Source organism: Mobula hypostoma, chromosome 29 (genome assembly GCF_963921235.1).
Source record: "Mobula hypostoma chromosome 29, sMobHyp1.1, whole genome shotgun sequence".
Lineage (NCBI taxonomy): Eukaryota > Metazoa > Chordata > Chondrichthyes > Myliobatiformes > Myliobatidae > Mobula > Mobula hypostoma.
In genome coordinates, this window is record NC_086125.1 from 21411944 (window position 1) to 21435882 (window position 23939).

The 23939-nt window shown below is 38.9% G+C and overlaps 1 protein-coding gene across 8 annotated transcripts in view; it reads right to left on the reverse strand.

The window, feature by feature from the left end:
- brd4 (bromodomain containing 4) overlaps window positions 1-23939 on the reverse strand; it is a 182634-nt gene that overhangs the window by 68698 nt on the left and 89997 nt on the right. For all 8 annotated transcript variants that reach the window (XM_063035892.1, XM_063035888.1, XM_063035890.1 and 5 more), the window contains 5 exons: window positions 22379-22517; window positions 18733-19037; window positions 17640-18050; window positions 3540-3668; window positions 682-888 (listed from right to left, as the gene is read on the reverse strand). In XM_063035892.1, the coding sequence (XP_062891962.1) occupies window positions 682-888; window positions 3540-3668; window positions 17640-18050; window positions 18733-19037; window positions 22379-22517 (1191 nt within the window). The remainder of the gene's footprint in view (window positions 1-681; window positions 889-3539; window positions 3669-17639; window positions 18051-18732; window positions 19038-22378; window positions 22518-23939) is intronic.

Genomic DNA, 23939 nt, shown 5'->3' on the forward strand with positions numbered 1-23939 from the left:
CTAGGACAGCAAATTAACCAGAAAGAAAGAAAATATACTAATAATAACATCCAAAACATATCAAGTGTCGCAGTATGACTCAGAATTAGGCAAATGAAATATTTAACCAAAGCATGCTATAGTGGGGACATAAAAGTGAAATAAAAAGAACTTGACTCACTTGAGTAAATATCTCCCATATAGCTAAGACAAACACCAACCCTGGTTGACAGAACTGCATGGCCAGTAACTGTGTTGAAATTTCTTACTTAATGCTTTGTCATCCATGCAGGCAAACAAGTCTACAGAAACAGTAAACCACGAAAATATGTGGGACACAGAGAAATATGAAATTACCTCTTCAAACCTCAAACATGGGCATTTGTAAGTGAACACTTCACTTGAAGCAACCTATTCCTCAGCTAATGTCAGAAAAGCAAATAGCCCATTCAGTAACTAACCTTTCTGATCTACCAAGTGGGAAGGTACAAAAATGCAATTAGTGATAAATGGACGTGAAATTTCACTTGAAAAAACGCCTGACGAATTATTTTTTAAAATATCAATATCTTAAAATGGTAACAATAACATAAAATAGCTTAAAAGAAATAAATTCCCTTTGTTCTCTGCTGTAGAAATATGAAACTAGGATACTGAAATCATGTCCCACCAAAGTTTATATGGAGGCCTCAAAGGCGGTACCTGTTCTTGAAGTTCAGCCAGCCTCTGTGCCCGCTCCTCCTCAGAATCATCTGTGCTGCTGTCACTGTCAGAGGAACTGTCACTGCTACTATCACTTGAAGATGAGGATGATACTTGGTTGGTTGGAGGTGGCACAGGAGGAGGAGATGGAACAACTGGTTCAACAGGCTCATCTGGCATTTTTGCAAAACGCATCTCAAAAACATCCTAAAAGAAAAAAGATTGCAGACCAAATATATGAAATCCAATTTCCACCTAAATTGGATTGTTCATATACAATGCATTCAAAATATACCTGATTTAAAGACAGCTACTTCCCTTCATTTGGTTCTTGAACCAACCAGCAAAACCCTAATCACTAGCAACACCAGGGCCATTTGATCACTTTGCACTTAAATGGACTAGGCTTTTCTGTTCTGATTGTGCTTGTTCGTGAAAAGGTTGTGTATATGTTATGTTTAATTTACATTTTTCTTGTGAATGCTGCTTAAATAATGTTGTGTTTGCAAATAAGATTTTCATTGCACCCATATATGCATGCATGACAATAAATTTGACTTGCTCTTGATTGTGACATTAGTATCCATATTTTTAACACATGTAAGAACAATATCAATTTCTACATGATAAACAACTGGCTAAAAGATGCCAAGTTGAAACAGTTTCACAATAAAAATGGGTGCATCTGTGAGAATGAGAAAAACATAACTTTGTAAATTTTTCTGCACTGAAAATTGAAGGGTAGGTGTACCAAAACTAGTTATGACTCTCAAAATAACTGCAGAAACATTACTTCCTACTGTCTTTCAACACAGTATAGAATTACAATAATGGTGGTTGCAGTTATTGTGACAGCAATCTCTCATTGAAACTAATCCATCAGAGGGAGACTTGGAAGAGACCTGCTCAGCTGTAAAATTAAAGCCCAACACAAACCACAGAGATTTTGTACCCCAAGTTGGCCAAGACAATTTGAACCTTATACAAACCTGATCTCTTAAATTCCTGACACGTACCCCTTACTACTAATTTGCTCCTCTCAATATTCTATTTCAGGAAAATTTTAATTTTGAACCCTCTCATAGCACTTTTCATCTGAGTACATAATTACTGCGCCAATAATATGGGCAAAATATTAACTACACAATCCAATGCTATGAAGTAATTCAACATCATTGATCAGCTTTTATTTTCAGTGATTCTATAGATTGAGTAGAGAAGTTAAAATGCAACAGCTTTTACATCCCAAGGGTATCCCATGGCAGTTCACCAAGTCAGTTTGAACTGTAGTTATTAAGGGACAAAAATAAAAACAGTATTTGCTTTGCACAAAATCTCACCAACAGCAGTGTGATAAAGGTCAAAAATCTTAATGGTATTAATTAAGAAATACGTGGTTATGAAGTCACTATCTCTGAGTCGTTCCATAGCTGCGTGTGTGTATATATACACACACACACACTTGAATGGACAGACATTTAATATCTGAGAGATGCTATTCCAAACAATACTCAGTCAGTCATAGTCAAGTGTTAATCTGGTAAAGTGTTTAATTTTTGGAATACAGCCTAAATTTCATGAATGTCTTGATTCAACCGGCAAAAATGTGTGAATTACAGACAAGACCCATAATCCGATGTACTTTGACCTTTACTACTTGCACCTTTTCAGCTTGTTTACTACATTCCAATTTCCTGGTTTTTACAACCTTATGTACCTCACTGACATGCTAGGGTCAAAGAATTTGTTAATTTACAACTGAGATGGAAATATATTTTCATTTGCAGGAACTATTTTAGCCATGTCTTCAAATAAAAACACACTGCTTCAATCCAATTTTGTAAAACTTCTTAGCCTTTCCCTATTATCCTCACCTAAACCACAGACACGTGTATTTGGGTAATACAGGTCGACCTTCTATAATCTGGCACCATTGGGACCTGAGGAGTACCAGATTAGTGAAAATGCCAAATTACAGAAGGATCACATTAAGCAATAGCTAACCGCCTCATCATACCTTCAAAATATCAAAGGATTCAAAGGTTCATTTAATGTCAGAGAAATGTATACAATATACATCCTAAAATGCTTTTTCTTCAAAACGAAAACAGAGGAGTGCCCCAAAGAATGAACGACAGATAAATGTTAGAACCCCTAAGTTCCCACCCCCGCTTCCCTCCCTCCTGAGCGCAAGCGGCAGCGAGCAACAATCCCCCCTCCCCACTGGCAAAAAATAAAGCGCACCCACTACCAGCACTCAAGCGTGAGCTAAGCGATAGCAAAGACTCAGACTTGCAGTTACCCCAAAGACTACACTGCACTCGCAGTTACTGAGGGAATCCTCGTCAGTTTCTTTTCCTCCGCTGAGTAACATGCTTAAATTCAGTGAGTCACCACGTCTGATCTGAGGTCGCAGGCAGAAGAGAACGGAGTGCCGGCCGGGTGACGCTGGAGGGCAGTGCGCGACTGCTGGCAGGCGGACTGACCCAGCGCGTGCCAGCTCCCCCACCGCTGGCAAGTAAGACAGGCGAGTACCAGGCGGCCACGCCTCACGCAAATGTTATTAATAAGTGCAGGAAAACAAGCAGGAATCGCCTGTCTGTGCTTATAAGAGTGCACCAACACGTGAACAGATCTAGCGCAACCAAAACAATGTGCAGCAGGTTGGTACGGTGGCCCGGAAAATTTGAAATTACAGTTGCACGGAAAATTTGAAATCAGTGCGGAACCGGAATACAGGTAGGCGGATTAGTGAATGTTGACCTGTACACGTTTCTAGTGCAGAAAAACAAATCGGAAAGATCAGTAATTCAATAAACATCCATTGTAACATATTCTTCTCAGAACAGAACACAAACCTGCAATTTTCTTGCCATTGCTACCACTTCATGATCAGGAGGATTATATTTGTAACAATTGGAGAACATCAACCGAACATCTGCTGAAAATTCTTGAGCATCCCCATACTGTCGGTTATCCATTTTTGCCTTAAAAAAAAAACAAAGATTGGGACATTTGTTACAATTCACAGGCAAACTATTAATCACCATAAAAGTCCTTGTATATTATTAAGATTAATTAACATGTCTGGGGATTTGCTCCTGGAATATATTAGGAACGCCATACAAGGAATCATATTTCTGAAACAAAAAGGCCCACAGTTAGAGCATAACCTAAACAAATCCATTTGAATGAAGGTAACGCAGCTTTGAAAAGTTTTGAAAATGGCTTTTAAAATAAGACACATATTTCAAAACAAAAAGTGAATTCTTCATCCAAGAACACTATCTTAATTTAAAACATAAAAGGTAGTGTTGACCTATGGCAATTTTCAATAATTTTCTAAAATCCATCAACCTGTACACCTTCAAAGCTGTGAAGCTTTCAAATAGAAATTCCTTATTTTCCCAAAAAGTTCTCTAAGTGCATGTACACCTTACGTACAGGTCTTACTTCAATGAACACATTTTTCTGTGCTCTTTGTGTAGTTCTTCAAAAATTTTAATTCACTTTATTTTCCTGTAAAAGTCTGCAAGAAAATGAATCTTAAGGTAGACTATGTGACATTCTGTACTTGATAAATTCTGACTTGATTTTTGACTCCATATTGCAACAGTATTTGAGGATACTGATCAGGAACATCAGAACTTTTTTTAAAACCCACTAGTCCAACATTACATTACACTAGACTGCCCTAATGCCTGCAAAACTAGCACAAATAGGCACCAATAAGAACCTCAAATTTCTAATAATTCATCTTTCTGTCACTTGCAGAAATCCAATGCTAAATGTACCATTGTGTGCAACTGCAATTTGATTACAGTAACAGGTCTAGCCCACTGATAGATGCTTTGGACTCACTGACAAGGCCAGCATTAATTACCTAACCACAACTGTATCTTAAGTGTGATGCCACCTTGAGTTCTTTTCAGTGAAATAGGATTTAAACCCAGAGACAATTAACAAATGCGATACACTTCCAAATCTGGATGGCATGAAACTTGTAGGGAATCTGCAGATGATGATGTTCCCATGAGCCTCAAATCCCTGCCCATTTTGATAATACAGGCCACAGGCTTAGGAAGAGCTGTCAGGAACAACTTAGGCAAGCCACTGCAGAGCATTTTGTCAATGGTATACATACCAGCTACGGCGTGCTATGTAGGAAGGAATAAATTGTGAAAATGGGTGATGGAATGACATCAAGCACACACCTTTGCCCCAATTAGTGACGAGCTCTGAGTAGTGTTGGAGTTCCCCACCCAGAAAGGCATTCTTTTGACTTGTCTTGAAGATGGCAAAACAATATCAGGAGTCAGGTGAGTCAGCAAGTCACTTGCTTCAAGACACACAGTCTTTGATCTGCTCTCATAGCTATAGTATTTATGTTACTGGTACTTTGAACGTCTGGTTAAAACTGGAGAACTGATTATAGTAATGCCATTTAACAAAAGGTACACACAATTCTTGCTACATTCTGTGCTGTCAGCTACTTCTTGGTATTAAAGAGAAATAAATTGGTTGAAAATTAGCTTCTGTAACAGTGGGAATCACAAGCCATCAATTTGGCATTTATGCAGAATTGAATTGACTTTATCACTTACATCCATATATACATGAATAAAAATCTTTACATTACGTCTCTGTTGAAATGTGTGTTATAGTAATTTATAATAATTATGTACAACAGGGCAGTCAATATAACAGAAATACAGGTGCATCAGCATGAATTAAGCAGTCTGATGGCCTGGTGGAAGAAACAGTCCCGTAGACTGCTGATCCTGGCTTTTATGCTGTGGTACTGTTTCCCGGATGGTAGCAACTGGAACAGTTTGTGGCTGGGGTGGCTCTGATCCCCAATGATCCTTCGGGCCCTTTTTACACACCTGTCTTTGTAAATGTCAAGAACAGTGGGAAATTCGCATCTACAGATGCGCTGGGCTCTCTGCACTACTCTCGGCAGAGTCCTGCTATTGAAAGTAGTACAGTTCCCACACCAGGCAGTGATGCAGCCAGTCACGATGCTCTCAATTGTGCCCTTATAGAAATTTCTTAGGATTTGAGGGGCCAATCCAAACTTCTTCAACTGCCTTGAGGTGAAAGAGGTGCTGTTGTGCCATTTCTACTACAGCCGGTATGTACAGACCACGCGAGATCCTCAGTGATGTTTATGCCAAGGAATGTAAAGCTGTTCACCCTCTCAACCCCAGATCCATTGACGTTTATAGAGGTTAGCCTGTCTCCATTCCTCCCGTAGTCCACAACCAGCCCCTTTATTTTTGCAACGTTGAGGGAGAGGTTGTTTTTTTGACACCACTGTCAGGGTTATGTCTGCCTCTTTGTAGGCTGCTTCATTATTAAGTGAAATTAGGCCAATCAGTGCAGTGTCGTCAGCAAATTTAATTAGCAGATTGGAGCTGCGGGTGGCGATGCAGTCATGGATGTACAGAGGGTAAAGGAGGGAGCTTAGTACACAGCCCTGAAGGGCACCTATGTTGAGGGTCAGAAGTGAGGGAGCCGACTCTTACCACCTGCCGGTGATCTGACAGGAGTATGGCTTTAGCACACAAATCCTGAGCTGCTTAAGAAGTGAACATATTTGGAGCCATATATGCCTGTTACCTTTAATTGTCCACCACCTTTAGCAAGCTGATGTGAAATATTGACGGTAATTCATCAATTTAGCATTTCATTTTCAGGTACACCTTATCCTGTTCTGCATATCCCTTTCATGCTGCTCAACGAATCATTCCCCTAACAAACATTTAAGCAAAGACCACTATACTCTTTCCTTGTCTGTTAAAGGACTCTTATCACATCTTGGCCTCCATATTGATTTTCCTTCCACTAAATTAAACAGTGAATCACAAGAAGAAGCTAAAATGTTAACTAACAAATTATGCATTTTGACAGAAAAATTCCAATTGCTCAATGCTAAAATAGTATGGTACCAATTCTCAAAGAACAAACATAGCTTTAAGTTAATCTTCCTCATAGATTCTAGCCTGATAGATAACTGTTCCTGATCTAGTACGTAATTGAACACATAATTGTTATACAAACTAAGAACTAAAATCTGTGCAGCCCAAGAGAGTCAAATTACAATCAGCCAAATGCCTGTTATAGTGTGATTATCGCTGGCAAAGAGAATTGTAAGGAGCAACATCTAGTTAGAGTATGTTAATGGTAGCCAATAATCACTCAAACTAGCAACTTTCAGAAAATGTTTTCAAAAGTCCACAAAATAAAACACTTAAATAATGAACTATTTGGTCACATATTAAACGGAACCACCCAGCCAAGATATAGTGCTTGTGTGTTTGAAGAACTGGTGTTTAAATGTCATTCGAATTTTTACCAAATTTTGTTAATTCAGGTTACACAGAACAGTAAATGATATTATTGAACTCTATAATCTCCCTCTGATAGGGAGTGTGTGAATGAGTGCGCGCGTGCTCCAAAATAAGATGGATGCTTGACCTTACGATGTACTCTGTATTGGCCTTGTACCTTTATGGTCTACCAGCATTCTACTTTCTCTGTAACTGTAACAAACTACATTTTGCATTCTATTGTTTCTCCTTGAACAATCTCAAAGGACAGATGTAATTAAGCTATCTGCACAACATGCACACATGACAATTTTCGCTGCGCCTCAGTACAAGTTAGAATAATAAGCCAATTTACCAATTTGATAGACTATGCAATACCCTCGCAAAAACCATGTTCACATTGGCTACCCTCCTTAAATGAAGAGTAGGGATACAAGTTAATACAACAATTCATGTTTGTATTAGAAATTAAGCACTTATAACACTTTTCCTCCTGTGCCCTAGTTTACTGTTTGTCTTTTAAATTCCTAAGTCCCTGCTTTGTTTGTAGCTCTGAAATTTTTAGCGATTACACTGTTATTCAAAACTGCTTAACATTTCCAAAGTTCTGAAGTTTCCAAAGTTCATATAACCAGAACTTGAGTATGAACATTGGGTTAAGGGGTTTATCGGAATAGAAGAATATGCAATCTGCAAAAAAACTATTAATTTAAGTTTAAAACTTGAACCTATTCATTTTACTCTTCCCTCTCATCTGGTATCACCCAAGTTTTTAAAACGGTGCAGAAACTGAAACATCAGAAGAGTTATGTCATCAGGAAAAATAAGAGGGCCAAAATGGGGAAAATGGCTTTCAGAAGAAAACACTGCCAGAAGTATACCACGACAATGATGAGAAGTAAAAGCACTAAACTTACCACGAGCATGCACATTTACTTCCAACACTGAACTTAAGAGCTATAAAAGGGTGTTTCCTTTTTGTTAAAACAGACTGGAAAACAAACAACTGAAATCTTCAAAACTGTAGTTAAAACATATTAACTGGTTCTCTCACATTTTATAAAAAGCATGCTGCACTACGAACCAGCAATCTACACTGGTGATAAAACTGCAACATTCTATCACTTTGCAAATGCTTCTGGATTTGCAAATTGTAATCTTATTCACTTAACTGTAGGAAAAAAATATACAGTGGATTCTGGTTAATCGGGATACATTGGGACTAAAACATTTTGGCCCAACTAAGTGGCTACCCCAAGCAGCTGAAGTTTCATGAAAATAATTTAAAAAGGTAAAAAATACAAACTACCATTTAACTGAGTAAGAAGTTATGCATCTAAAAATACAAAATAAAAAATGCTACCAAAACTACAACAGTACTATAAAACTCATGTATTAATTCCTAATAGTTATCAACACAAGAATTCTGTTTTTGTTGGTGTGTTCTTTTAATTGACTTTAAATGAACAAAATCAATCCAGATGTCTAGTGCAGATAGCAGACTGCCTTTAAACAGTGCTTTTGACGATTGTAACATTCAAGATCAGTGGTCCCCAACCTCCGGGCCGCGGACCAATACACTGCCGATACATTGCCGCGAAGAATGCAGCGGTGGCCAGAACACACCCAGCACATCTTTAAGAAAAAAGCCAAAATAAACAAGCTAATTAAGTAGGGCAGCATCTAATTAATTAGCTTGTTTATTTGGGCTTTTTTCTTAAAGATGTGCTGGGTGCGTTCCGGCCACCGCTGCACTCTTCACGGCAACGTCTTGGTCCGCGGCCTGGAGGTTAGGGACCCCTGTTCAAGATGACAGTCAATACCTCCAAATTCTTCATAGTTGCTAACTCGTTGACGTAGTGAATAGCTTCATTTTCAATCCTGGAATTTCTGGCATCTCCAAGCCTGAATGCTTGAAACCACAGTGAGCAAAACGGTTCTGAATTGTTTTGAATGTTAATTACTCACTATCAATGACAAAAATCACTGCTTTTTGAACACAAACATGCAACTGACGATACTTAAAAACTGTTTGCTCTAAGCACTGTGTAGGGTCTAACACCACACGACATGCACGCAACTGACACTAGTCAGAAAATGTTCGACAATAGTCTCCTGCCCCAATTAACTGGAACCCATTGTATTGTCCCAAGCAAGCAGCTGTCTCAACTAACTGGAATCCACTGTATTAATTCTCAGAGAAACAAAGTTCAACTGCAAAGCAAGTTGCAGTTCCAATTAAATTTTCTATCAGTTCCATTTTTGAAAATTTAATGAATAATTTCACTTGATATTGCTTTCAAGTTACAGAATCAAATGAATGCAACCCTTCAACAGAAAAACCTACCCCAACTGCACTTGAATGTTATATTGGGATTCAGAATGATAAAAAAAATGCTGCTGCAAAAGAACAAATTTCACAACATATGTCAGTGATATTAAACGTGATTCTGAATCACCATAAAGTTCAAATTACTAAATGTAATGAGAAACATCAAAAGATGGTGTATTGGGGTACAAAAACACAAGAAGATCGGAAGAACAGGTAACCAGGAAGCCTCCTTTCTGCTACAACTAGAATTGTAATTATAGCAGCAACTGTAATTATTGCAGAACGGCTACCAAACTACAAATAAATTAGTCATTAATTTGAAATACAATAACAAGATCAGAATATATCCACCTTTAAGGAATCTCATTAACCTTTCTAATAACTGAAAAAGTTTTCAACCTGTTAATTTTATGCAACATTAACAGTAACCCTTAAAATATTAGCAACAGTCCAAAGCAACTTCAAAGCTTAACTCTGACCACATGCTATTCCTGTGCCTGTAACAGATTTTTGTGCATCACACATTTTAGACAGCCAATAAAGACAACCAGTAAAGTCCCCTGTGCATCAAGAACTAATATTTTTTTTGGACATAGTAGCTTGTTATATATTTGTGATATTATACTCTACCAGTTTTAATCGACATTTAATCTTTGAGATTAATGTAATTTGGAGAGAGAGAAAAAACCCACATCCCTGACCAACCCTTGTTTCCAATGTCTGGTGATCCAAATAGCTTTAATTCCTATTTCAGAACAGAAGTTGAAGAATATAACTAAAACATATATTGATACACAGTATAGGATCAATGGACTACCAAAAAAAGACAATTGTTTCATTTTGTACATTACTGCTCTCCATTAATGAAAATATTCAAGGATAATTATTCCAGCTGTGGCAAAGGATAGCTATAGTAAGCATTAAAACAAGTGGCAATTATATCTGTGTTCAATCCCTGCTGGACTGTTATTCTCTGAATTGCTTTGAAACTGAGGGAAAACAGGCTAAGCTATTGAGTATACAGTCACAAAACTTTATAGATATTTGATCAAACACTAAATTGTATATCAATAATCAGACCAAATTAGTAAACTTTGGAAGTAGATTGCTAAAAATTCTAAATAAGCTCCTTAGAATGTTGCTACTATCTGTTGCTCATTGTTGTAACTTTGCTTTTTATTTCACATTTCTAGCCTATGCTCAATTTGCAGCTTCATTTCCAAATTTTTGAGGTTAGTTATCACAGAATCCTACAGCATTGGTTCAATTCTGTCTTTCTTGCCAATTACCTTAAATCTGTATTGTTCAGTTTCTTGTTCTTCTGCCAGGAGAAAATATTTTCACTCGTTCAGTCAAAAGACATCATAAATACTTCTACTAAATCTACTCACAGCCCTCCCTGTCTCAGAGTGCTTCAAATGTGTTCAGGAACATTTTCTAAATCAATATATAGAGGTACCAACGAAAGAGAATGCAATTCTTGATCTCCTATTAGGGAACCAGACAGGTCAGGTGACAGAAGTATGTGTTGGCGAACATTTTGGGTCCAGTGACCATAATGTCATTAGTTTCAAGTTAATTATGGATAAGGATAGGTCTGGTCCTCGTGTTAAGGTTCGAAGTTGGAGAAGGGCCAATTTTGAGGAAATGAGAAAGGATCTAGGAAGAATGGATTGGGATAAGTTGTTTTCTGGCAAGGAGCGTTCAGTATGTGGAAGGCATTCAAAGGCGAAATTTTGAGAGTGCGGAGTTTGCATGTTCCTGCCAGGATTAAAGGCAAAGTTAACAGGCATAGGGAACCTTGGTTTTCAAGGGATATTAGCGATCTGAAGAAAAAGAGAGAGGTGTGTAGCAGGTATAGGCAACAAGGAGCAAATGAGGTACTTGAAGAATATAGAAAATGTACGAAAATACTAAAGGAGGAAATCAGGAAGGCAAAAAAACGACATGAGGTTGCTTTGGCAGATAATGTGAAGGTAAACCCAAAGGGTTTCTACACGTATATTAAGAGTAAAAGGATAGTAAGGGACAAAATTGATCCCCAAGAAGATCAAAGTGGTCATCTATGTGTAGAAACTCACGAGATGGGGGAGATCTTAAACAGTTTTTTTTTGCATCAGTATTTACTCAGGAAACTGGCATAGCACATATGGAAGGAAGGGAAACAAGCAGCAGTGTCATGGAACATATAGAGATTAAAGAGGAGAAAGTGCTTGCTGCCTTACAGCGAATAAAGGTAGATAAATCCCCCGGGCCTGACATGATATTTCCTCTGATCTTGCTAGTGTAGAAATTGCAAGTGTCCTGGCAGAAATATTTAAAATGTCCTTAGCCACAGGTATGGTGCTGGAGGATTGGAGGGTAGCTCATGTTGTCCCGTTGTTTAAAAAAGGCTCCAGAAGTAAACCAGGTAATTACAGGCCGGTGAGCTTGACATCAGTAGTAGGTAAATTATTGGAAGGTGTTCTGAGAGATCGGATATACAAGTATTTGGACAGCCAAGGGCTGATTAAGGATAGTCAGCATGGCTTTGTGCGTGGTAGATCGTGCTTAACGAATCTTGTAGAGTTTTTCGAGGAGGTTACCAGGAAAGTAGACGAAGGAAAGGCTGTGGATGTTGTCTACATGGAATTTAGTAAGGCCTTTGACAAGGTCCCACATGGGAGGTTAGTTCAGAAGGTTCAGACACTAGTTATCCATGGAGAGATTGTAAACTGGATTCGAAATTGGCTGTGTGGGAAAAGACAGAGCGGTAGTGGATGATTGCTTATCAGACTGGAGGCCTGTGACTAGTGGTGTGCCTCAAGGATCTGTGCTGGGACCATTGTTGTTTGTTGTCTATATCAATGATCTAGATGATAATGTGGTAAATTGGATCAGTAAGATTGGAGGTGTTGTGGACAGTGAGGAAGGCTTTCAAAGCTTGCTGAGGGATCTGGACCAACTGGAAAAATGGGCCAGAAAATGGCAGATGGAATTTAATGTAGACAAGTGTGAGGTGTTGCATTTTGGAAGGACAAGTCAAGGTAGGACATACACAGTAAATGGTAGGGCACTGAGGAGTGCGGAGGAACAAAGAGATCTGGGAGTTCAGATACACAAGTCCCTGAAAGCGGTGTCATAGGTAAACAGGGTTGTAAAGAAGGCTTTTGGCATCCTGGCATTCATAAATCAAAGTATTGAGTATAGGAGTTGGGATGTTATGGGGAGGTTGTATAAGACATTGGTGAGGCCAAATTTGGAGTGTTGTGTGCAGTTCTGGTCACCTAACTATAGGAAGGATATCAGTAAGATTGAAAGAGTGCAGAGAAGATTTACTAGGATGTTGCCAGGTCTTCAGGAGTTGAGTTACAGGGAAAGACTGAACAGGTTAGGACTTCATTCCTTGCAGCGTAGAAGAATGAGGGGAGATCTGATAGATTTTTACAAAATTATAAGGGTATAGCCACAGTAAATGTGAATAGGCTCTTTCCACTTAGATTAGGAGAGATAAATACGAGAGGACATGGCTTTAGGGTGAAAGGGGAAAGGTTTAGGGGGAACTTCTTCAGTCAGAGAGTGGCGGGAGTGTGGAACGAGCTGCCATCTGACATGGTAAATGTGGGCTCACTTGAAGTTTTAAGAATAAATTGGACAGGTACATGGATGTGAGAAGTCTAGAGGGTTATGGACTGGATGCAGGTCAATGGGACTACTGGAATAATGTTTTGGCACATACTAGAAGGGCCGACTGGTCTGATTTCTGTGCTGTAGTGTTCTATAGTTCTAGTTTTTCCACATTATACACATTCCTATGCCTTATACTATGATAGCTTATTTCAGTTCACCTCTACATTCTCGCTAAAACATAATGCTGAGGAATATCACGGCTGAGCATGAAGTAACTAGCCTTAAGAAACCTACTTAATTTGGTAAATTATCCCACATTTTGAGAGGCCAATGGTCCATGAAGTTTTTTAAAATATATCTAGAAATTTGTTCTATCTACAAATTGATGTGTACATAGATTCTAAGACTGTACTTCTAACCCAACTATAAACTGAAAATATCATTTTGCACCAGAACAGGCAGTTAACCGATCATAAATATGTATTACTACACCATCAAGCATCTTAATAATTTCTTTAACTATTTGCAAACCCGAACTGGCTTTTTGAACGTTGTTTCAATGTAAATATACCAAAGTGCAAGACAAATGCATATACATTTTAACTACGTTACAGATGATTAGCCCATGTTTCCACTTCACAGCTTTTCTATATTTGCAATCCAGTAGACCCCTGCCAAAACACTGGCACTGTTATATTGCTTAATCTCAACAATAAAGGACAAGACTACCGAATTTTTAAATACCTCTACTTTATCCTATTCAATCTCTCTACTTCTACAAGATTGTGTGTGCAGTTCAAGTTATTTGAGAAGACTCATCAGATTTATTACTGGGATGAGGGAATCAACAGAAGGCTAATGAGAACATTTCGTGGAGCTCAAAAAAATGGGAGGCAATCCTTGAAAGTAAAATATTGGGGGAGATTGAGAGCATGAATGGAAAAAAAGGAAAGGAAATTGCCTTTTAAACTCACGAGAGAGCATAGGCCATCAACTTTTTACTGTTGATGTTTCTGTAGCAAGCCATTTCTTTTTTACGGGGTCGAGTTGCTAGCTTGACGCTCAACCCAGCACAGATGGAAAGCGTGCCTGGGGAGCCAGCTGGGTTCGAACTCAGGAGCCTTTGCTCCGAAGTCAGGCACTGATGCCACTACGCCACCAGCCAGCTTGAATGCTGAGAAGATATTTTGTAGTATGGTTATATAAAGCTAAGCAATGGAGGTCACCCATTTAATAAATAGGAAGACGTTTTGTGAACTTGTGGATCTTTGGAATTCTCTACCCTAGACAGCCATGGAGGCAGTATCACTGGATCTAAAATAATTTCATAATCTTAAGCAATTTAAGCAAAGAATGCTTGTTTAGTACTAGTGTGAAGCAAGACACATTTCTGAAAGAACGCAGATATCAAGCGAGGCAAAGGCTATGGAAAGAAAGTGAGAAAACGATGACAGTCAAGACAGTAACCACAGTGAATGGCAGAGAAGGATCAAGGGCTTGATTGGACTACTTCTACTTATGTTCTTGTTTTCTGCCGGTGCTTTATCCCAGAATAATAATTTTTAACATATTACTGAAATAATAGATTCAGTGGAATGGAATTTCATACTTGAGACTATCCATTATATCACAGACACCAAACTTAATTGTAATTCTGCATAATTGTGTTCAACTTAACTCGCCAAAATGGCTTCCAAGATCTAATTCTTCACTCAGTGCAATGTCTTATGTGATGTTCCTAGCTTCACCGGCATAAGTTATGCAGTTTAGATTACCAAAATAATTACCTCATCAAACACACAATGTTGAGAACCAATCAAATACTGCATGCTAAATATTTGTATAAAAGGAGTTGGGGTGGGTTGCAGATTTAACAAGAGCCCTGAACACAATATTATCAAGCACTGAAATCTGCAGTGTTTCACATGTATTATGGATGAGATGTTGAAATATTTGTATTTATAAATCATCACACCATAACCCCAAACAATTAATGTAAAATAATGCTAATTATTAATAAGGAAATTAAACAAAATGATTCTGAAATAAGTTATACTTCAACAAACTGCAACAAATTTAGGCAAGCCTGAGTTGGATAAACTAGGACTAGAATCAGGAATATGCCAGATGCACCCACCATCACCGTACCACCCAAAGACCAAAGTTATGGCTAATATGCCACCTTAACACTATGTTTTAAGGATTATCATATATCCCTCAATTCATCTAATGTTCAAATTTATATTTACTTTTTATTTAGAGATACAGCACAGAAACAGACCCTTCTAACCTAATGACCCCACGCCACCCAAATACACGCATGTGATCAATTAACTCAACAACTCCTATGGTTTTAGAATGTGGGAGGAAACCAGTGTGCCAGTAGGAAACAGGCATTCCCAGGGAGAATGTACAAACCCCTGATAGCAGTGGTCCCCACCGACCGGGCCACAAAACAGGTGCTGCCGGGCCATGAGGAAACGATATGGGTCAGCTGCACCTTTCCTCATTCCCTGTCACACACTGTTGAACTTGAACATAGGGTTGCCAACTGTCCCGTATTTGCCGGGACATCCTGTATATTGGGCTAAATTGGTTTGTCCCATACGGGACCGCCCTTGTCCCGTATTTCCCCCGCTAAGGTGGAGCGTTCGTAACAAAATGGCATGATGCGAAGAAGCAAATACCATTAATTTATATAGGAAAAATTTGAGCATTCCCAGACCTAAAAAAATAACCTAACAAATCATACCAAATAACACATAGAACCGAAAATAAATAACACTAACATATAGTAAAAGCAGGAATAACATGATAAATACACAGCCTATATAAAGTAGAAATAATGTAGGTACAGTGTAGTCGGGAAGATGAAGGCAAAACCGATTTGTGGGGAGAAAAAATAAAATCAGCACATACACGCATGCGCACGCAGGTGCCCACACAAGGCTTCATGGTCATGGTAGTCTTTCCTGGGGTACAGTGTCCAGGGATTTGACTGCTACTTTTGTCCCTTATTTGGGAGTGAGAAAGTTGGCAACCCTAACTGTAAAAGATATGTTGAGGTGAGTTTAACCACACACACTCCCACCCCGCCGGTTGGCCGGTCCGCAAGAATATTGTCAATATTAAACCGGTTGCGGTGCAAAAAAGGTTGGGTACCCCTGCCTTACAGACAGCAGCAGAACTGAACCACTGCATTGCCGTGCCACCTGTATTAGAGGACTACAAGATCATGAGGTTTTATTTACACAAAAAAAATCAATGTGAGTCAGCTTTTCTTCAATGAGCTCCAATGAAATTGTTCAATATAATTTACCTTCCTCAAAACCACATTGATTCTGCATCATTTCCTTGAACTGAATTTAACTTAACTGCCTGATCACCTTAAAAAAATTGCTTCTGAAATTTTCCTTGCGACACAAAATAAATGGTCTGTAATTTCTTGCTTTGCCTCATTTACTTTTTAACTAGAGGAAAAATGGATGTTTTCTAATCCAATGAAAACTTACACAATTCCAGGGAATTTTGGAAAAACTAATGCATCAACTGCCTCACTAACCAGTTAAGAACACTGGAGCTCACTGCAAATCAGAACTTTCCTTCATTGCGTGTTTAATTTGAAAAGTAAACTACAACTATTTACCAATTTGTCTCAATGTTGAATTTTAAAATCAGATTTAATTACTCCACTAAGATGAAGTTTTAGTGAGGAACAATAACAGAAAGCAGAGAAGCACCATCAAATCAGGCGTCCTCATTCAATCACCAAACCTCCAAAATGTGCACAATTTACTAAAGTTAGTAACTTGTTGATTTAATTCTGTTTACATTTGCTATGAGGTTACAAGTGAATGGAGTTCCTTTGGTTATCTTTCTGATAAACAATGGAACATAGTTGCCTGATTACCAGATGGCCTATAGATCTGCTGTCCTTAACATGCTCTTCTAACTTAAAAATATGAAGCTTGGTTCTGATAGGTTTTATTGATAATTTTTTTTAATATAACGTTAAGTAAAATTCTGCCCTAAATTTTACATCAAATAATCTTTTTTTAAAAAAAAATACAACTTTGTTGACCAATGCATACCACTTAGAATTAACTTTTAACCTCTAGTCAGCAGAACATCAGATCATCTCACTAAACTAGAAGATACAAAGGTTAAAGTTCTTCTGGACTCAGGCAATACACACACAAAATGCTAGAAGAACTCAGGAAGTCAGGCAGTATCTATGGAGGGAAATAAACAGTTGAGACTTTGGGCCAAGACTCTTCATCTGTACTGGAAAGGAAGGGGGCAGAAGCCAAGCCATGCCTGATGAAGGGTCTTGGCCCGAAAGGTCGATTGTTTATTCCCCTCCACAGATGCTGCCTGGCTTGCTGAGTTCCTCCTGTATTGTTTCCCACATCTGCCGAATCTCTTGTGTTTATGACCTTCCGGGTTCACTTACCTTTTTGTATTGACCACACAAGTATTCATAACATTGTAAAGTGCAGCAAGGTCTCACATCAAGCAACTTATCCCCCCTTCAATCATTGTATTTAGGCTGACAATGAAATAACACTTTAAACACTGATGAAAATTCAAAATGACTGACACTTCAAAATAATCTATACAGATTCAATGGTGCTTCATAATCCAAACTCTACTACTGAGAAAACAATAACAAAGCGTAGGCTTACTTTAATAGTACTGAGATCCATGGGGTGTTTTATAATGTCGTGATAATCATGCAGTCCCAAGGCTTCTACGTCCACAGGTTTGTAGAAGGGCCAGGCATATGCTGCATGCTTCTTGGCGAACATTTCCTTAAGAATGCCAGTGCAGTACTTCAATTGTTCCGAAACCTTTCCACTGCCTACCACAACCCCACCACCTACAATCCCAACACCTCCGCCCCCACCCTTCTCAAGATGTGGCTGCTGTTGGGAGTCTGGAACCTCTTTCTTAGTGGGCTTTGGAGGTCTGCCACTCCTGGAAGGAATCTTTGCAGGTTTGGGTTCAGTCATTAATGGAGAAGACTCTCGACTCTTCACTGGAACATTGGTTGTCGGAGTTGTTGTATCAGCTTTCCTTTTCACACCCTTTTTATGCTTAAAAATAAAAAAAGAACATTTTAGATTCAACTATCCTACCCTATTAGGAAATAGCAAATAATCAGCATACATATGTGACAAGTGAAAAGAGTATTAATTTAACATCCTATTGACCTGTAAAGGGGACCTTACTACTTCAAATTCCTGATTTTCCCCACATAATGGACTTTAGGATAGCCACTTCGGAAGAGAATGAATGAAGCCAATTTCTGATAACGGAATGAAAGGCGTGACATAGTGAAAACCCCGACATTGCCAATGTGTTGTTGTACAGGCAAGATGTTTCTTAAATATTCCAAAATTTTAATCCGAATTTTCAAATAATAAGCTATCAAGTCAGTGAGTAAAGGAATGAAAATGAGATGTGTGCGAAGAATTAAATGCTTTGAGCAAAATCAATGTTATAACAATATATCCATAAATTCCACCCTCTATGTTTTCTCACTATCTTCTTTCTCAAATTCTTCCTTAAAATTCACGGGAGAAAGTCAGTAAATTATTTTCAAACATGAAAAAGTGACTAACATAAACCAACAGTTTTCAATTTGGTAACTCAATGATTAACAAAGCAGTCTAGCCTCCACTCCCACAAATTATACGAAGCCATTAAATCCTATATGCTTGGAACCACATGTGAGTTTAGGCATCCTCGAGGAAAAGCTGCTCAAGAGGTAATTACCTTTGAAGGCTGTGGAGCTGTTGCCATCACAGTTGTTGGCGTGAGTGTTGGCATTGGGGGAGCTGAAGTATGTGGAGACACTGTTGTTGTTGGTGGCTGGCCTATCAAGTCAGGAGTCGCAGGAGGAAATGACTGGGGTGTGGGTGCTGGCACAGATACCGATGGAAGCTGTGGCTGCGATGGTGCAGGCTGAGATGCCTGGGGTGCCCGCTGGGGTGGTGCCTGTTGTGGTTGTGCTGGTGCCGATACTGGCATTGTCACTTGGGAGGCAGTCTGTACAGTTGACACATTTGTTTTAGACTGAACTAAAAAAACAAAACAAGTCACTTATATTAAATATTCAAAGTGATGGATACTCAATTTGAGTTAAAAACTTTCCAGTAACCACAGTTTAGTATATACATTAAAATATAACAATGTTAAGATTCAGTGGACCGTGACAAAACCCAGTGCACAAATCATTCTTTGGTCAAGGAGAAAGCAACAGCAAAGAAATGGAATTTTTAATTCACCAAAAAGAGAAAAAAAATTCACTTCTGGTGGGATACCAGAGGAAGAAATTGTTCCAGCCTGAAGTGTAACAATCTTAAGTGGAGAAACTGGGAATTCTATGAAACAGCACGATCAGTTTCCAGATAAAAATTCTGTTATTGCATGTATGGGGAAGATTTAAATTTTGGTGTCTTGATGCACTTGATGAACCAATGCAGCAAGTTCTTAAGGATGCACAAGAGTATCTAACATCATGCAAGCACATGAACACCAATTTCATAAACATGCATGTGGTCTGTGGGTATTATGGCTATTTAGACAGTGGCAAGGTCTGTTTCAGTGATAGTCAGCAGAACTGCAGCACAAAGAACTGGTTTCAGGTAGGTGCCCTTCCAAGTAATGACAGGTCTCACTCACTGTTTTCCTGTCTAATTTTAATATCTACTTGATACCCACTTTCAAATGCAATCTCAGTTTCCACCGCCACTACTTGAAGTTAATACTCTCCCCCAACAACTAATTACAACTTCCCAACCACCCATACTCAAGTTTCATGAACAATAGATATTTACAGATGTGAAAACAAGCTGACTCACAAACCAAAGTTTAACATTAAACAAACTCATGTCACTTAAAAATAAACTTCATGAAACCAAAAACGGATGATGTGCCTAAAATGGGTAATTCTACAATGCAACCCATTTTAGTGCTTTAGAACTCTGCCTATTACTATTCAAGTTAAATCTCATTACCAGAACCACACAGTGAAAAAGATAGCAATTAGTCCATTGTATGCATGCCAACAAACACCCATATAAAATAATACTATTTTTCTCATCACTAATAATTCCACTCTCCCATAAGATTTACCTGCCATGCATCTATATTAGGGGCAATGTATACACAGATACAAGAGAGACTGCAGATGCCAGAAATCTGAAGTAACACTCACAAAATACGGGAGAGACTCAGCAAGGCAGGGGAAATTCATTGAAGCTTCGGTCCAAGACCCTCTCTCAGGGCTGGAAGTCACAATAAAGGGGTGGGAGGTGGAGGAGCACGAAGAGATGGGGTAAAGGGACAAGATGGATAAAGGAAAACAGGAATGGGGGGCAGGGAGCGATTACTGGAAGTTAGAGAAATCGACGTTGACGCTGTCAGGATGGAATTACCGAGACAAAATACGAGATGCTGCCTATCCAATCTGCGTCCGGCCTCAATGCAACAGCAGAGGCGGCCATGGACAGACATGTCAGAGTGGGAATGGGAAATGGCTAGCCACTGAAGATCCTGTTAATGGCAGGCAGAGAGCTGGTGTGCGAGGCAATCACCCAATCTGCGTCGGGTCCTACCAATGTAGAGGAGGCTGCAACAGGAGGGCTGGATATAATGAATGGTCCCAACAGATTGGCATCTGAGTGCTGCCTCAACTGGAAGGACTGTTTTGTGTTGGAATAATGAAGTAGGGGAGGTAGTGTGGATGCACGCAAAACAAGTTTCATGGCCTACAGCCTGGAGGTGAACTGGTGCAGATGGACAAGCAGACTGGGGATTCACAGTAAGTGATCCCCAAGGAAAATGGAGTGGGGGGGGGGAGAGAGAGAAGGTGAGGTGGTATCCAACTGGAGATTGCGGAGACTGATGCATTGGAAGCTGATGTTTGGGGTTCGTGGAGTGGCAAATGAGGATAAGAGGAACCCTTGTATATTCAGGGAGGAGCAGACAGGTTGGGATGATGGCAGAGGTGGGCAAAATGGAGGAGGAGGTGGGGATGAGGATAGCAGTAGAGAGAAAGACCACTGTTTTATGAAAGAGAAAGGACATCTCAGAAGCCCTGAAAGAGATGGTGAGCATTAATGACAAAGGTTTGGAACGTGGATCAATCCACGTAGCTAACAAAAAGGGAAGCATAGCTGGAGAAAGTGAAAGGAGCTGAAAGAAAAGGGCAAGTATGTACAGTTATTGAACCTACCCACCAGCACACTTTTGGCATGTGGAAGGCAATTGCAGCACCCAGAGGAAACCCACACATTCACAGGGAGAATATACATAATCCACACAAATAATACTGGAGGTGAGAATTGATCCCGAATCTCTGGAGCTGTGAAGCAGCTGGGATAATAGTTATATCACTGTGCCGCCCTTGTTCACTGTAAAAAGACTGTCAGGATAACATTATAGGTGGAACCACAAGATTAGTGTTTGCTTCCAAGGATGTTAAGCCATCTCCTGGATCAGCAGGATGTAAAAGATCAAATAAATCTTATTAAAGAGCCAATATAGATCAACTAATTTTTCTCAAGTGTGCCTGAGAATCTTCACATGCAGAAAGCAGTTCAAAGCCACTTGGTTAGCTTTAAAACGTGAGCGAAACTATGTACAGTTCATAATTTTTCAATATTTAGGTGACCTTTCGATTGTTTTGACTCACTGGAAAACATAGAAGACATAATACAAGCACATTTCATGCATGCTTTTAACTTGTGTCAGTAGCAGGAATATGAAAATTTCCAGATCTATACATATCCAGAGTTAGAATGGAAAATCTGCACTATTTAAGTTTCTGTCCCACTAATTGTGATAATTGTTAACAACCTTTTGTGAACACTAAACTAAAATTTAAAAGATGGCAGCCTTTTACTAATGGACTTGAATTAAAGGCAACTTCAATTTGCAAGTTCTTTCAAAATGGAATTATTCATCCTGCCTTAGAAAAAAAGGTCAAGTTCTTAAATACTGAAGTTCACAGACCAGATGTAGCAGTAACACAACCTCTCAACGTTTTAATTTAGGAGAATGGTTTGCATGAGAAAAATTCTTTCAGTCCTTCAAATGAGACCCAGTAAGCAGCCAATTAATTAACATAATTCATGACCAACATGCACAAATAATTCTATTAAATGAAGTTATTGATTGAAATTAAGGTCAGTTTCAAACTCTCTGCATAAAAAGATGCATGTAAATATTTGTTTTAAATTAAAGTTGCAACCAGATCACTCTACCAAGTATTTCATCTCCCAAAATAAAGCTTTTCTGTATGTAAGACTAGGAAACAGATGTTTGGAATACCAACTGCTTGACAGTTTCCAATAGGATGGATTACATTGGACTGACACTTGTACAAACGTTATTAAATTTCACACATACAGCCTACCTGTTTCTTTTCTGCCTCTACCCCGTGACCCTTTGGCAGGCTGGATAGGTACTTCAATCTCTTCTTGCGGCATCTCTGAAATTTTCTGAAGAAATATCTTTTCCAAAGCTTCTGCCATTAAGACTATATCATCCCCTTGCTATTAAAAAAAAGGGGGGAAAAAACATTTAGTACAATTATGCTGATTTAGTACTTAAACAATACAAGCACAATTGATGACTAACTTTACTGAAAGGAAATAGAAAAAGATAACTAGGATTCTTCTAGAACAGTTGCTACCAATTTAAATCCATTCACTTTAATCTCTAAATGAAATTAGACTCTGATCATCAAAATATTGCACTTGAGACATCTTCAAAATTTACATGAATACAACTTAAAGAAATTCAGATACAAATTAAAAATAAAGGCCCGATTATAAAACATAATGCCTGAAATGGCCTGAAGCCCAGCTTACTTGAGAAGTTCACTGGTTTTAGTTAGAGCAGCAATAAATGTGTTGTTAATGTTTTGGGAACCACAGGGTTATGGGTAGAGAAATAAAAAGGGCACATTATTACAATCCTTTGTAGCAACCTTGTCGAAAGGTCATCATTGTAGTCACTGGGCGGGAATGTTCAAGCTCAGGATAATACACAAATCATTTGGCCTCTCACACCTGCTCTCATTCAGCAAATTCTTAGCTAATCTTAGTTCAGATCCACTTTCCTGGCTTGTAAATATCTTTAAAAAATTATTACCTGACTTGAATTCACTCCACTACTGAATATTCACATCCATCTTAGATAGAAAACTCCCAAGATCCTTTAACACTGAATATTTTTCCTCTCATTTTAAAATTTAATGGTCAGCCCCTTACCTCAGGGCGTGATACTTGGCTCTTAAACTCCCAAGACCCTGCCCACCAAACCAGAGAAAGCATCCAACAATGCACCTACAATGTTGAGTGCCAAAAGAATCCCAAATATTTCAATGAATCACCTCTAAACTCAAGACTGGGCCCGGCCTGTTTAATCTCTCCTCATAGGGGAGACTCCAGAAATCCATCTGATTAACTTTTGTCACACTCCCTCTACAGCTAGTACAACTTCTATTAAACAAGATTCTAGGCCTGTGCTCCAGGCAAAATTGTGTCATTGACAGACCAACAAGACAGATTTGCAGGCTGCTGTAAGGAATCTTTTCTCAGTTGCAATGAGGCATCTCTGTGATCGGTTTCTTCCTGAAGATCCCCCTCCCCCACAAGTTGTGTTTGGTTGAGCACAGGACAGCCGTGAGCACTGAGCAGACTCAAATCAGTGAGGCTGGCTGGCAGCTGCTTGTCCTGTGCCTGCCCATTCTCTAATCACAGTTGTTTCTGTCATCATACCTCACGCTCCGTTTTTATTTCTGAATCACGAACAGTACTTAGGAATGAAACCCTAACATGGGGATTTTTTGTATCTGCATGTCAATTTTCAGTAATACATACGAGAGGAGACAAGGTACCTCTGAATATCAAGATCTTAGTCACAACTTTTTAAAGTCACTGACAGCAAAGTAGATGACCTTGTCTTCTACA